This window comes from Cydia splendana, chromosome Z (assembly GCF_910591565.1).
Source record: "Cydia splendana chromosome Z, ilCydSple1.2, whole genome shotgun sequence".
NCBI lineage: Eukaryota > Metazoa > Arthropoda > Insecta > Lepidoptera > Tortricidae > Cydia > Cydia splendana.
The window spans coordinates 47,562,848-47,578,056 of NC_085987.1; the positions used below are offsets into that span (position 1 = coordinate 47,562,848).

The 15,209-nt window shown below is 40.1% G+C and overlaps 1 protein-coding gene across 1 annotated transcript in view; it reads left to right on the plus strand.

Annotated features, from left to right (window-relative positions):
• LOC134804050 (CUB and sushi domain-containing protein 3) overlaps nucleotides 1–15,209 on the plus strand; it is a 93,451-nt gene that overhangs the window by 60,266 nt on the left and 17,976 nt on the right. The window contains exons 4-8 of the mRNA XM_063776932.1: nucleotides 2,169–2,406; nucleotides 2,842–3,036; nucleotides 10,799–11,010; nucleotides 12,588–12,764; nucleotides 13,494–13,673. Of these exons, the coding sequence (XP_063633002.1) occupies nucleotides 2,169–2,406; nucleotides 2,842–3,036; nucleotides 10,799–11,010; nucleotides 12,588–12,764; nucleotides 13,494–13,673 (1,002 nt within the window). The remainder of the gene's footprint in view (nucleotides 1–2,168; nucleotides 2,407–2,841; nucleotides 3,037–10,798; nucleotides 11,011–12,587; nucleotides 12,765–13,493; nucleotides 13,674–15,209) is intronic.

Genomic DNA, 15,209 nt, shown 5'->3' on the forward strand with positions numbered 1-15,209 from the left:
ACTATAGAAATGTAACACGAAAGTAAGTACATATCCCACCAAAAACATTTCATGTAAAGTGTTGCCAAGACTAGGCACATAAAGTTTTTACACTAAAAAGTTATCAGATCCCGTAGTAGGTACCAAGACTTTTACTCTGTAAGTTTTAACTTTATAAGCTCTAACTGTATAAAGCCAACATTTTGGTCAAACTGTACCAGTACCAGCTACCACAGTTCATGAGATAAAGCCGTATGACAGACAGACAGACGGAAGTGGAGTCTTAGTAATAGGGTCCCGTTTTTACCCTTTGAGTACGGAACCCTAAAAAGCATATCCATCTTAAAGACTTTCTTCCATGATACCTCTAGCCTCTAGCTGCTATACGTAATAGGTAACTATTACAGTAGGTATAATATTAGAAACCTTAAGTCGAAGCCCTCTTTTCTATGCCACTCTCAGAATTACTTGTGGGTACGCTTCAGTGCCCGCCAATTGTAGAAAGTGATACCAACTGTTTTCACCGAATGCAGCGCTGCCTTAGAGCTGTTTCCCGCTGACGTCCAGTTTTTTGCGGGTACGGTTATGTCCAGGATACTTGTGTGAATCTAAGAATAAAATAATTATCATTCAACGTTTTATTTTGTAACTTTTTCCTTATCCAGACTTTCTCGTCGCTCAGTGACAATAGTAGATTCATTTCCAATGTGCTCGATAGTCGTGTGAGGCACGAAATCTGTGAATTTTTTGCAGGATCCCGTTTTAGTAGAATAGGTACGTGCTAATATAGTAACATTAACACAACACATAATATTATGCGTGATGTCGAAGCGTGACTCACTGTCAATAATGATGGTGATTTCGTGAAAATCCTCTATCACTTTCACGTTACGCAAGTGTTACGTAAGGCGGTGAGACGGAAATATCGTAGTCGATGGCGACTAGCGTGTGTTAGGTTTAATTGACGTGACAATTATTGTTACGATTGCAGTACCCGTACCATGAGTCACTGACAGTGTCCAAACTGACATATAATCTAACGTCTACGTAATTTTCTTTCCATACATCTCGCTCGCACTAATATGCGAGTACGAGCGAGATGCCTAGAAAGTAAGTAACATTCTCGATAGCGTTTGTGTCATTGCCAAACTGGTGGTAGCCACACAGGAAGGTCTTTTGATGGTTTGTGTACACGTAACGTATAATTAAGTCTTACGTGGTTTATAGATAATAGAAAGCTATCTTTTTAAAAATGCCTCATACTGCCTCTGTCAATACCTAGTAGTGGACCATAAATTACTGCCAACCTGTAAAAGTCATCTTAGGTGTTACTAAAATGTAAAGGGGCCCGCAATATTTGAGTTAAACGCAATATTTGAGTTAAACGCAATATTTGAGAGAGCTCCGAACACTGACAGGCTGATATCGTCCGGCGAACTGGTAATCTGTGGGCCCTTTGAGTTGAACGGAGATGGCATTTGCAATGTTATAGTGTGGTAATGTCAAATTTCTATGAACATATCCTCCTAAGGCTCCATACAAAAGAAAAATCCAATATTTGCCACTGAAATATGAACCTATAGTGCAGGGAATAGAGTAGAGAATCGCTGAGTGAGCTGTCACGCGTGGAGTCTATGGCTCTAAATATTCGAATAATTATTTGTGAGCTGTCAATCGATCTTGTTTTTTACAAGTTCTATTTAATTTGCAATGTATGTATGTATTTGACCCACATTCCGGTTTCCGATGAAGCTGAAAATTTGCATACATATGTAAGTCGGGTGACAATTTAATTTTGTGGTACCATCAAGCTAATCTGATGATGGAGACAGGAGGTGGCCACAGGAACTCTGTCATAAAACAATAACGCAACCTAATTAAGGTCGGAGTTGTTAGAATTGTCTTGATTAGTATATTAGTTGCATGTGGAAAGAAAAGTACAGTCAGCGATAAAAGCTTGTCCTGTCAACTTACATGTGCTTAATTTTTGAAAACGTACCTAGTAAATTCTTTTTCTTAACTGATTCTTAAACACTAAGTATAATAAGTAGGTACATTTTTTCAAACTAAACTCTTATGCTATGTGGTTTGGCAGAAGAATGTATTGTATCTAAATGTAAGTAAGCTTGTGAATAAACGCTTTATTTTTTTTTATTTTTTTTTTATATCTACCCTGTTGTCTCTAATAGGAGCCAACAAGCCCGCAGTAATCGTGGTCCGCGTCGGCAACAATCGACCAGACCTCGGCACCAACCCCATCTGCAACCGCTTCACCGGCTTCCTCGAGGAGGGGCAACCGCTGTTTCTACCCTGCAACCCCCCCATGCCGGGAGCGTTCGTCAGTGTGCACCTAGAGGCGTCTACGCCGAGCCAGCTGTCTATATGCGAAGCTTTCGTGTATACAGACCAGGCGTTGCCTATAGAAAGGTGAGTTTACATATAAATGTTTGTGTCTTACGAACCCGTTTTTTGCGAGGTTAAAATGTCTATAAAGGATCAAATGCGGGAAGAGAAATGACAGAAAGAGTCTAATCTTCGGCTTCCTTGAGGAGGGGCAACCCCTCTTTCTTCGAGCATTCGGCAGCGTGCATCTGAGCGCGTCTACGCAGAGCCAGCTGTCCATAGGCATGTGAAATTTTCGTGTATACAGGCGGGCCAGCATATGACTAGCCGTCCTTATTTGGTGGCCGTCGCACCAGTTTTTTGGGTGAGTTATGACGTAATGCTTTAAAACTACAGAAAAGTCAGAAAGAGTCAAATCTTCACCGGTTCCCCGAGGGCCGAGGCATAAAAAATGCAAACATAACAACAAGTCAATAGGTATGTCAATTGATGACAATACTCATTGGCTCTCTTCTGCAGATGCCCACAGTTCCGAGACCAGCCGCCCGGCAGCACGGCCACCTACAACGGCAAATGCTACATCTTTTACGACCGCCAGCCCACCAGCTTCCGCGACGCCATCGCGTTCTGCCGCGGCAGGGGAGGGTCGCTGGTCGACGAGAGCAACCCCGCGCTGCAAGGGTTCATCAGTTGGGAGCTTTGGAGGAGGCATAGGTATGTTTATTAAAGCCCTTTCATTACCCCATATGGTATATTAAAAAAAAAAGTACTTTGTACCGCCGACTTTATGACGTCACAGTTACTACCCCCACCATTTTCGCGCTTGTCATCTCATATATTATTAGTGTTCAGGACATCATACTGAATGCACTGATACCAAACTATACCCATATACGAGATGACTTGTGCGAAAATCGATTTCTAGAAGACTTTTATGCAAAATGCTAATCTACAATTAAGTAAGTAAGTAATAAGCATTTTTGACTAAACAAGCATAGTTAACAGCAGATTGAAACTACAAAGGCGAACCTATCCCTATGAGCCATCTCTTCCAGCTAACCTCAAAAAGTAATACATTTTTTTATAAAACTATAGGTACACTTCTCAAGTGTTGATAAAGAAGAATAGACCCGGTGATTTTCCAGTAGAAGGTACAGTCAACTGTAAAAATACGGGTGCACATATCATCTCAAAAATATGTCCCATAGATCTTAGCGAATTAAGAACAATGGGACATATTTTTGAGTAAGCTGTACCTGAGTTTTGGGACTAAAACGAACTTACATTACATTATATACTTAATTTAAAATAATACCTTCAAACCAGTTTCTTGCAGCTAAGGGTAGTATTCCACTTGTCCAATTTATTCCCGGTGATAAAACCGAACAATCTGAAATATAATTTCCCTTGTGGTTTTATGTAGGTACTTACACACGTATGACAGAAGTTTGTTTACTTTTCCAAGGCAGGTGTCAAAGGTTTGATTGCCATATAAAATTGATAATGTTAGTTCCCGTTTCAGCCATGACTCTTCTCTTTCCTCACAAAGTCTACTTTGTTCAATTTAATTCATTGCAAAGTTATAGACGGACTTCAATGGCACAACATAAAGTGCAGTTACACACCTGTCATACCTAACTCACGAATACGTCACAAATACGTCAGATATTAAAGATAGGTAGTTCGGTAAATCGGCCGTTAGACGTAACGGACATTTTACCGACACGATGATATGGCACGAGGCAAATTGTCAGTATCGTAGCCTGCATGCCGGTTATATGGCTTAAACGGACTCGGTTCATAGGCATAGATGTTACAGTATTACCATGGTTCATAGATCTAGGCTAGATGCAGTCGGATGCAATAATGTTTACCGTATAACCTAGCAATGGAATGAGGCCTAGCACCGGGCGCTAGCAATGTGCAAAGTTCCAGTTATTTAGGTTCTTAACTGTTGACGACGTTTCATTTAATATTGTCGTAACTCATTACCCTCATTAGAGTCTATTTTCATATGTATGTCATAGAAATCGAAACTAACTGAAGGGTACACGGAAAGAACATGTCTAGTCACTTTTTTTGGAACACCTTTTTTCAGAAATATGCGCACCGAATAAAATAACTTTTGAACTTGAACTTCAACAAAGTAGCCAAGTAGCAGTTGAACTTAAAAACACCTGTGCCTACACGAAAATAATATGGTTAATTACCTACATCGTCCGTTTCAAACCGCGATAACTCAAAATGTTATCATTATCACAGTGACATATTATTTACGTGTACCCTTCAGTAGGTTTGACAATAAACGTGCAGGCAAAAATACCATACCGAGGACATTTCATGAAAAATTGTAATTTTAGAAAAATCTCTTAGGCACATTGCTACCGGGCGGGCTCTATTGGCACACCTCAGTAAAAGATACAACTTATGGAATAAACTATTGATTAATGATAGAGGCAATGACGTTTTTATCGCTAAAGATATATCCATTCCAGAGAACCTTTGGGCAGCGGAAACAGAGAAGCATTTCGTGGCAGTTTTCGTTATGCTGCCACGACGTGCTATAATTACCTTTAGGAGAGCATTACTGTTAGTGGGTTCAAGTCCAAAATGAAAAAAACACCTATTGGCTCAATAAGGTATTGCTACCTAAGGCCATCATTCTCCCATATATTAGCTCTAGTTCCTTAACCTTAACCTTAACTATAATATTTTTGTAATATATAAGTAACTATTATTATTTCCAATTTAAAAAATATTACTTAATGGGAAGTAATAAAATGATCAGCCGTTTTTAAAACAGATCTGCAAAAAAAAATAGCCATTACATCATTTGGACAGCATACAAATATTTTGCTGGCAATAAATAAAAATCGAGCTACAACTAATAATGTTAAGCAAATAATTCACAAACGGTCAACATTATAAAGTAATATCGGTGTGCTTCTGTTATAATTTATCTGCTTAATAAATTAGTTGAGCATCAAAATTGTTATTTGGTCAGCAAGATTTTAAAATTGGTTGGCAGTAAAAATATTATTAGGCAGGTTAGTTGAGAGGTGTGCAAATATTTCTTTAATAAAAGGAATGGTTATCTGATCAATATAATAAGGTGGGTTACGTTTGATTTGAAAAATCGGCTGAGTTGCTGCAGGCGGAGCGAAATCAGTCCACGTGATACGAACAGCCAATCGTGAGCATACAGTATTTCATTCGATGATTGATTGTATGACACCAACTGCTACTAGAAAAGTGGGTTAGGTTAGGTTATAACTGCGACCTTTACAAAAACCAACTGCTACTAGGAAAGTGGGTTAGGTTAGGTTAGAACTGCGACCTTTGCAGAAACCAATTGCTACTAGAAACGTGGGTTAGGTTAGGTTAGAACTGCGATCTTTACAGAAACCAACTGCTACTAGAAAAGTGGGTTAGGTTAGGTTAAAACTGCGACCTTCATAAAAAACAACTGCTACTAGAAAAGTGGGTTAGGTTAGATTATATTATAAACTGCTGCCTTTACAGAAACCAATTTTTTTTTAAATAAAATCAACTGATCGGCATAGCGTGGGTTAAGTTGGTTAGAGATATACTGATCAACTGATTTTTCAGCTAACCAATTTTTGCGGATAAGTTAAATTGTAATCCAAAATGAAATACATAATTCGCTTACCCACTGATTGCTTAGCAAAATTTAATTAATAGTGGATCGCTTACTGCCGCTCAAATAATTAATTTGCTAACCAAATCAATTAAAAGCTCAGTACGACAATAATTGAGAACTGGTTTAAAAATAAAGTCGCACCAAGAAAAGTCTGCAGCGGATTTGATAGCCCACGCGGTGTAAGTGTTATTTATACGTCAAAATTTCAAAGAAGTTTGACCGTGGGCTATCAAAATAGCTGCAGACTTTTCACGGTCTAACTATACTTGCTTACAATATTTTTTACTATTTTACCATAGTAAAAAAATACTACTAAAATTATTTGTATACTTTCCCTATTTTACACCACTTTTTATTAAAAATCTCAACGGGATAAAAAAACTCGACTATGTGATCAGGTATTCGCAGATATAATTTATTTTTACAGGCTTTAGATTGCGTTTTAATGACAATAAATGATGATTTCGGTTGTATTTCATCTTTTATTTTTATTAAAATCCGCTTTTTTATTCTAAGTAGGCAACTAGTTTGTCGAGCGGTTAGCATTGTATTAAATACACACGATTTTCCGAAATCGGAAAAACCTGGGTATTTTTCTATTATTTTTCAATAGCCTAGCGTGGTCAATAGATGATAAAAAATTAAATAATATTAAATTTTAAAATATTTTGAGCTTTGCCAAGAATAAAGAAAATGTGTACCCTTTCCTTAAGAAGGGTTACGAATCTCTACTATATAGACGGTCAAGCAAATCTTGTCAGTAAAAAAAGGCGCGAAATTCAAATTTTCTATGGGACGATATCCCTTCGCACCTACATTTTTCAAATTTGCCGCTTTTTTCTACTGACAAGATCTGCTTGACCAAGTATAGTTAACAAATTTTACGTATCCGCAATTCGGACCGTATCTTACAAAGTTTTTTTTTTACAAAAATAAGTTGTCGATTGAAGTGTCAGTTGATGTTCGTTATTTCCATATTTTTTTACTGGAATTTATTAGGTACGTTTTGTTTTGACGTGATAACGTCTTATAAATCGATGAACACCGGTAGCATGCACGAAAAAGTGTCTTGTTGTGCACAGGTCTCCATGGTAACGTTGTGGACAGATCTCCATGGTAACGTTGTGGACAGATCTCCATGGTAACGTTGTGGACAGATCTCCATGGTAACGTTTATACGGCCAAAGTATGCAATTTTCAATCAATGTTTTCTTATGACGTTATCACGCAAAATTATCGTCCGTAAACCGACTTTACAGACAACCATATTTTTTATTGTGTTTGATTGTTATTATATCTTAAGAAAACATGAGTGAATAGGTATGTAAGTGACGAAAAAGGATTGCATTTTTCAAGTTGTCTAAAATGTTCTCACTTCTGCGGTGAAAAGTTGTGTTTAAAATACTACACGAGATCAAAGTTATTTACATCTCGTGCGCTTTGGAGTCCCTTACTACGCTCAAGATTCTAAATTATAGAATCTTTCATTTGCACGGGATTCAAAAAAAGCACTCGAAGAAATATCAAACTTTGATCTCTTGTTTTACTAATAACTATTTCTATTCTATTTGAAACCTTCCTTTCATGCAGTTTTGCTCCTTAAAGGATGTCTCGCGTTAGACCGGGCCGTGTCCGGACTGGAGCTTCCGGCGCTAACTTTTCTATGACATGACAGGTGATCACGTGATGCTTTCCATAGAAAAAGACGCGCCGGAAGCTCCGGCCCGGACACGGCCCGGTCTAACGTGAGTCATCATTTAAAGTCTTAACGCATTCACTGCCGGGGGGCGTGGCCTAGGAACAAACTTGTACGGTGGACGCACATGTGCGTCGGGGGCAGTGAATGTGTTAACTGTCTAACTAAACCTTTAAATTTGTTTTATAATTAGGTACTGTACTGTACTGTACTGTATAGTAATACTAATTCCTAGTAACGTTCTCATTCCTTCTACATAATTCATTACAATTGCATCAATTTCGAAGAAAACATACTTATCACACTCATACACTTTTTTAACAACCATAATGCATTGCGAAATACTTACTTTGCACCTAAACGTAATGACTTGTACTCGAAATCCATTTAATTTTGAACCTTAATGGACTCTTAATTAGATTTAAAATTATGTGGATTTCTTATTATGTTATTTCCTTTTGTAGCCGCATGCGAATTGTTGCCAAATTGGCTTCTGCGAATGAATGAGCTGCATTCTTGGTGCATTAGCGAAAAGGCATATCCGACTTTTTTATAATTTACTCCTTGTTGCCATAGACCAGCGGTCGGCAACCTGCGGCCCGCGGGCCGCATGCGGCTCGCGAAACTGTCACTTGCGGCCCGAGAGGCGCCTTGGCTATTTTGTATGTAAAGGCACGTTCACTTCACGTTGGGCCAACGCCAACGCCAACGAGGGACGCAGCCCTGCGGTAGAATGAGATAGCAATATCACTTGCTCCCTCTAACGCATAAATGCGTCCCTCGTTGGCGTTGGCCCAACGTGAAGAGGAGCCTTAATAGTGACAGACGACAATGTCTCATAAAGTCATAAATATTAACAAAGTACGGCCCGCGTCACCTCGGTTAACTACTATTGGCCCTTGGCTGCTAAAAGGTTGCCGACCGCTGCCATAGACAAACTGCAAGTGGCACCTGTTGTTGCCGCAAGTTTGACGTTGTAGCTGCAGCCGTGGCGCCACCGTGGCGCTGTACGGACCTGTACATTTTTCGGCGCAGGTAGAGTAAGACCAAGAAAAAGTCTGCAGCGAATTTGATAGCCCACGCAGTGCAAGTGTTACCTATTTATACGTCATGATGTCATAGAAGTTTGACGTTTAAATAACACTTGCACTGCGTGGGCTATCAAAATCTCTGCAGACTTTTCTTGGTCTAACTCTATTAATAGTTGTTAATGACAACACTTTTGGATGACAACTTGTCATCCACTAAATATTTGACAATTACCTAAGTTACCTATCCGCCTCCATAAAATTGAAGAAGGAGAAGTTTCACATATGTACAGTCACCTGCAATAATATGTTATTCTTTGAAGGCCGCAATAATATGTGACTTATGGCTCTACAAATAAGATCGTGTCAGATATTTTTGCGACTTTCGTTGTGTAACATATTATTGCAAGAACCTAACAAAACTTCTCCTCGGTGTATTATCTTCGTACAGTCACCTGCAATAATATGTTACACTTCGAAGGCCGCAAAAATATGTGACGGGCTCTTATGGCTTTGCAAACAAGATCGCAAAAAGAGGGATGTTAATACCTTTGACGCCAATGTGTGCCTGTGGCATCGTAGCTATCAAACGGAACGGATAGGCCGATTTCGATGCGTTTTTTTAACGTGAAAGCGTTTCCTTGCGATGGTTCTTAGCTATGATTAAAAACGATCCAGCAGTTGGAATGGTGTAAGGCTTTTTGGGCATAATTAGATAGGGTTTAAAAAAAATAATAATAGATATATGTATCCAACTATTAAATAGTACTTACCACCCACAATGTCATTCCATGCATTTATTCAAAAACTACATTATTTGCTCAATCCATTTTAATTGCGGTTTGTTTATAATACATAAAACAACTCGACACTTGCTGGTATTTGCAAAGCATACAAGTTGTGTTCTCAAAAAATCCGCCTTGCACCATTCCACTAACCCAGGGTTATCCGGTTAAACCGTTAACCCAGTGTCTAATTGTACTGGTAGCCATGGTAACTAGCTCCAGGAGGCCCCTATTTCACCACGAGATTTAAAAGAATTTTCGTTAATTAATGACATACCGAAAATTCTTTTTCTTTGAATTTCGTGACAATTGTCGTGTTTTTTGTGACAATTGTCATTAGCTTCGCAAAATAAATACTTATTTACTGGCGATATAATGGAGTTTTGATTAATTATAATGTTGGTGGCAAACAAGCACAGCGCCCGTTCGATGGTAAGCGGTTGCCGTAGCCTATGGAGGCCTGTGACGTCAGTAACAGTGATGTCGAACCTGCTACCGTGGTGAAATAGGGGCCAGGTTTAACCGGCTAACCTCGGGTTAGTGGGATGGTACAAGTGGCGAGGCTACTCCTAGTACTTGAGGTGAGGTTGAGGTGAGGTACCTAGTGTTCGATCTTAAGTATCTTATTATGCATATACTGGAGAATTAGTGACGGGTACCGCCGTGCACTGGTCCGTTGGTCCACTGGTCAAGATGTTAGCCGTGCAAGCTGAAGGAGCCGGTTCGATTCCGGCCTCGACCATCGGAAGGCTTTTTGTCTAGTTCTTCTTTTACAATCGTTCCCTCTCAATGCTAGGCATCGTGATATCAAGTTCTATTGAAGACCTGGTTCTTCCATAGGCTTCTAATATCTGGGAGACCGCGCTTTGCTCGGAAAACATATAAAAACTCAGTCTCAACTCTAGATCAATTTTTCGACCCCGAAAAGCTCTATATAGCAAATTTCATCGAAATCGTTAGAGCCGTTTCCGAGATCCCCTAAATACGTATATTATATAAACAAGAATTGCTCGTTTAAAGGTATTAGATTCCTCGCCAAGCGCATGACAATCGTTTTCTGTAGCATATCCTTCTTCCTCGGGTTATCCCAGCATTTTTGCCACGGTCCATGGGAGCCTGGGGTCCGCTTCACAACTAATCCCGAGAATTGGCGTCAGCACTAGTTTTTACGAAAGCGACTGCCATCCGACCTTCCAACCCAGAGGGTAAACTAGGCCTTATTGGGATTAGTTTTCTCTAGCATATGACATCTATTTTAGTCTACGATCTTACTTTTCTAGCACCAATAATACTGACTCTATTCCAGGAGCGACAGCAGCAGCCAATACTGGATGGGGGCCGTCCGAGACCCCCAGGACCCGAACAACTGGAAGTGGGTGAATGGGAATGACGTCACAGTCTCCTTCTGGAACAGCGTGCCTGCGGGGGGCGAGGGGTGCGCGCGGTTCGACGGCAGCAAGGGCTGGCTGTGGGCGGACACGGATTGCCAGGCCAAGTTGAACTTTATCTGCCAGCACCGTAAGTTTATTTTACTAAATGAGGCAAAGGTCTGTGCACACCAGGTGTGTGTGCATAGACGTGTACATGCGCATTGTAATATACAGTCCTGAGTGATGACAAACCGCTCGCGTGACGTGTGCGTGCACGGCTCCAATATTTCAACGCACGCGCACGTGTATGTCTAGGAACACTTAGCCAGTGTGCTCTGGCCTTACAGATGTAGGTACTCTATAGTAATAACAACCAAAGTGACCATCGGTAAAAATCAGTTCTTTGTATAAATAATATAATTACCAACTATACTCTTTCTAATGCTGGGAAACCTATATTGGTGTGATAATTTGCAATGAGATTACATAGAAACTAGTAGTTTCTAAGCGAAACTCGGATTTCTAGCAATGTAGATGAAATAAAAAAGTGGCCTTTCGTTTGTACCACTGTGGGGAAAGCATTTAAAGAACAATTTAATTATTGTGTGAGTTTATTTTGATTCTTATGATTTTATTATATTTGCTGACGAATGTATTTTATGTGCTGCGCTTGCGATTTTGCGATTGCATAAATGCGATTTTATTATTTATAGTGTTTATTTCATTGGCATTTTTAATATTATTTTTTTGAAAAATCGTCTCTATTAGGACGTATACCTAGATGATTTATGCATTAATGTGTATAGATAGGCAAATTCCAACTTACTTCCCAAATATTGAAAAAACAATAGTAATTTAGTAACGTGGTAAAACGGGCTTATCACCGTCTTCCCTAGACTCCCCAATAATTGACCGAGCGTGAAGGAAGTGTCACGTTTTAGATTGGGGAAAAATTTCTTATGTACAGCTGTGCGGCTGTTTTCCTCTACTAGATTTTCATAAAATTTGGTTTAGCAGGTTACGAGTAGGTAAGAATTATCAAGAAGCAATAATTGCAATGATTTTTTTCAATATGACGGAGCTGTGGGGGCTTGCGAGGTCTACAGGGGCCACAAAAAGGTCTACCTTGTCGGGACGTGACGCATATGGCAGGTACCATCATAATAATAACCAGCAGAAATGCCAAATATCGATTTCATAGCTTTATGAGAAGTGTTACAAGTAACCGACACATTTCTGGGTCAAAAAGATCACTGTGTTATGTCTTTCCTGTAGACATACACAAGAGTTAAGGGCTATAAAGGTAAATTTTCTTATTTAACCCTTATCCACGTGAAAAGGTCCTCCTTTTATTTAGAGAACTATGATAAAATCATTGCTTACATGCCCACAAGCTGTTAACTATTGCCCACAGGAGAGAAAACTAGTGTGTTCGCGCGAACAGTAAATTTTTCTCTCCTGTGGGCAATAGTTAACAGCTTGTGGGCATGTAAGCAATGATTTTATCATAGTTCTCTAAATAAAAGGAGGACCTTTTCACGTGGATAAGGGTTAAATAAGAAAATATACCTTTATAGCCCTTAACTCTTGTGTATGTCTACAGGAAAGACATAACGCAGTGATCTTTTTGACCCTTCTGGAACTCCTACAGCTCACAGAGCCCCAAGTATGCTATAGGGGTTCAAACTTACGGCCTGCATTCATTTCTCGATCTCCTCTTTCCAGAGCCGAAGGCCTGCGGGCGTCCAGAGCAGCCCCCCAACTCGACCATGAGCACCGAGTCCTTCGAAGTGGGCGCTGCGGTGCAGTACTCTTGCGACCCGGGGCACCTGCTGGTCGGACCCACGGTCCGGACATGTCTGGACACCGGGTTCTATACGGAGTTCCCTCCCGTATGCAAACGTAAGAACCAAATAGAACATTAGTAAAATTATACTTAAGAGTTACACGGAGTTACACGAACCTATAGCCGCCTCCACACAATCAAAGTAAAGGAGGACTCACTCTAGACCGGACCGAACCAGGGCCGAGGCGTTCGTCATGTCATTCTGACAGCTGATCGGTGATTACGTGGTGCTTTCCACACAAAACGGTGCGCCGGAAACTCCGGCCGGACACGGCCCGGTCTAACGTGAGTCATAAAATAACATGAAAATTAACACAAAATATCTAGAAATTGTAATCCAAGTAAATTAGAGTGAGTAGAAGTTTGACATACAAAACTGTTGGTGTATCGAGTCCCATGGAAAAGTTAGAATTAACTTCAAGTAACATTAAAACAAGAACGATATAAATTAACTTATGTAAGTAGTTTAATATGAATTGAAGTTGTATAAGACCAAAGTTTAGCAACCAAAGGTATATATTTATTTCTCATTATTTTCTTTTATACCTACTTTGGCTCAGATTTTCGCCACCACGGCAACCCTCGTCGTAACTCACCTGTAACAATGTCTATGGCTGTAACAACTTTTGTATAGAGTCGGACCAAGCTAACATTGCACAGATTTAGCAAAGACAAAGTGTGGCAATGTATTGAGGTAAGTACACCAATATTTTGTCAGCGTACAGAGCCTAAGACGGAATCTACCTATGGTTCCAAAGGTATAACAATGGCATGTCACGTTCCAGGAATCGAATGCGGCTACCCAGCTGAGATCGCGCACGGGTCGTACACGCTGCTGAATGACTCCGTGTCGTACCTGTCGCACGTGCAGTACGAGTGCAGCGAGGGCCACGAGATGGTGGGCAGGTCACGGCTAGTCTGCGACATAGACGAAAGGTGGAACGGGCCCCCACCGCGGTGCGACGGTACGTTGATGCTCGCCTTCAGGAATTTATTTATTTATTTAATCTTTATTGCACATAAGAAAACACACTGTGCAAAAGGCGAACTTAATGCCATAAGGCATTCTCTACCAGTCAACCTTTAGGCAAAGCAGATAAGTTGTAGGCGGTGCAAAAACATGTGGTATAGATGATACAATTAGGTACCCGTACGAACACGATTGTGTCTACCCAGCTGAGGTCCTGAGCACCTCAACGACTCCATTTCCTGAATTCAGAAACGAATTATCTATCCCATATAACCATTCCAGTCGCAGAATCACAAAGTGGTAACTAAATGTCAGATGTGTCGTAACAGAGTCCACACAATGTGTCTAGAATTGTTTCGAAACAAAGTGTCGTCGCCGTGTCTACACTTTTCCGTAACAAGGTGTCGACACATTTGTGTGCACTTTGCGTGCGGTTTGCGACTAAATCTGACAGCAAATTTGTGACAGCAAATGTCAATATAAAATACCTCTTGAAAACCAAGGTTTGTCAAACTACTATTAGTGTCTCGTGTGCTCGTAATTCTAGTAAGTCATCATGGGCAATGCAAATGATAATAATCGACCGAAACCATATAAACACCCAACACCCGTCAACCTTTTACAGAAAAGTTTTTAAAGAAATTCAATAAGCTACTTAGGTCAGGCAACGAATGCTCCAAAAGTTGTAGAGGGAAATGCTCGGAACACAATTTTTGACTCCGTAACTCGGTTTGACAAGTTAGGAGGTGAACATATCAAAAGTCCCCGGCCGTAGCCCTTGAGCGGGGGGGAGAGAGGGGGCTTTGAAGGTCCCATTTTCCCGTTTTTCGATTATATCTCGGAAACTATGCATCTCAGCGACATGGCCACTTATACAAAATGAAAGGTAATTTAATTTGTTACAAGTTTATTCCGTCAATTTTTTCGATATGTTGAATAGTTTTTGAGATATCCGCTCTTGAAAGTTTATTTAGGGCTCTCAATTTTATCTTGATATATCTATATCAGTGAAGGTGCTAGGCCGTGTTTGGTATCGTTTTCGTATAAATCTGGGGTGCTGAATCCATTTAAGATATCACATTGACACCATTCCACAAAATAAAAATAAATCTTTTTAGGGTTCCGTACCTCAAAAGGAAAAAACGGAACCCTTATAGGATCACTCGTGCGTCTGTATGTATGTCCGTCTGAATACACAAAATAGTTCTTTACCTATAGATGACAGGAAAACCTATTAGAAATGTGCAGTCAAGCGCGAGTCGGACTTAATGTACGGAACCCTTAATACGCGAGTCCGACTCGCACTTGGCCGGTTTTTTTGAAACTCTTCTTGACGCTTAACCGCTGAACCGATTTCGTTGAAATTTGGTATAGAAATAGTTTGCGTCCCGGAACAGGACATAGGATAGATCTTATAACCAAAATCATCTTTTGAAGGTGTGAAAAGTGGCGTGGAAATTTGTACGGGAAATCAATAACCGCTGAACCGATTTATATGAAATTTGGGATGGTCTACATCTTTGATTTAGTT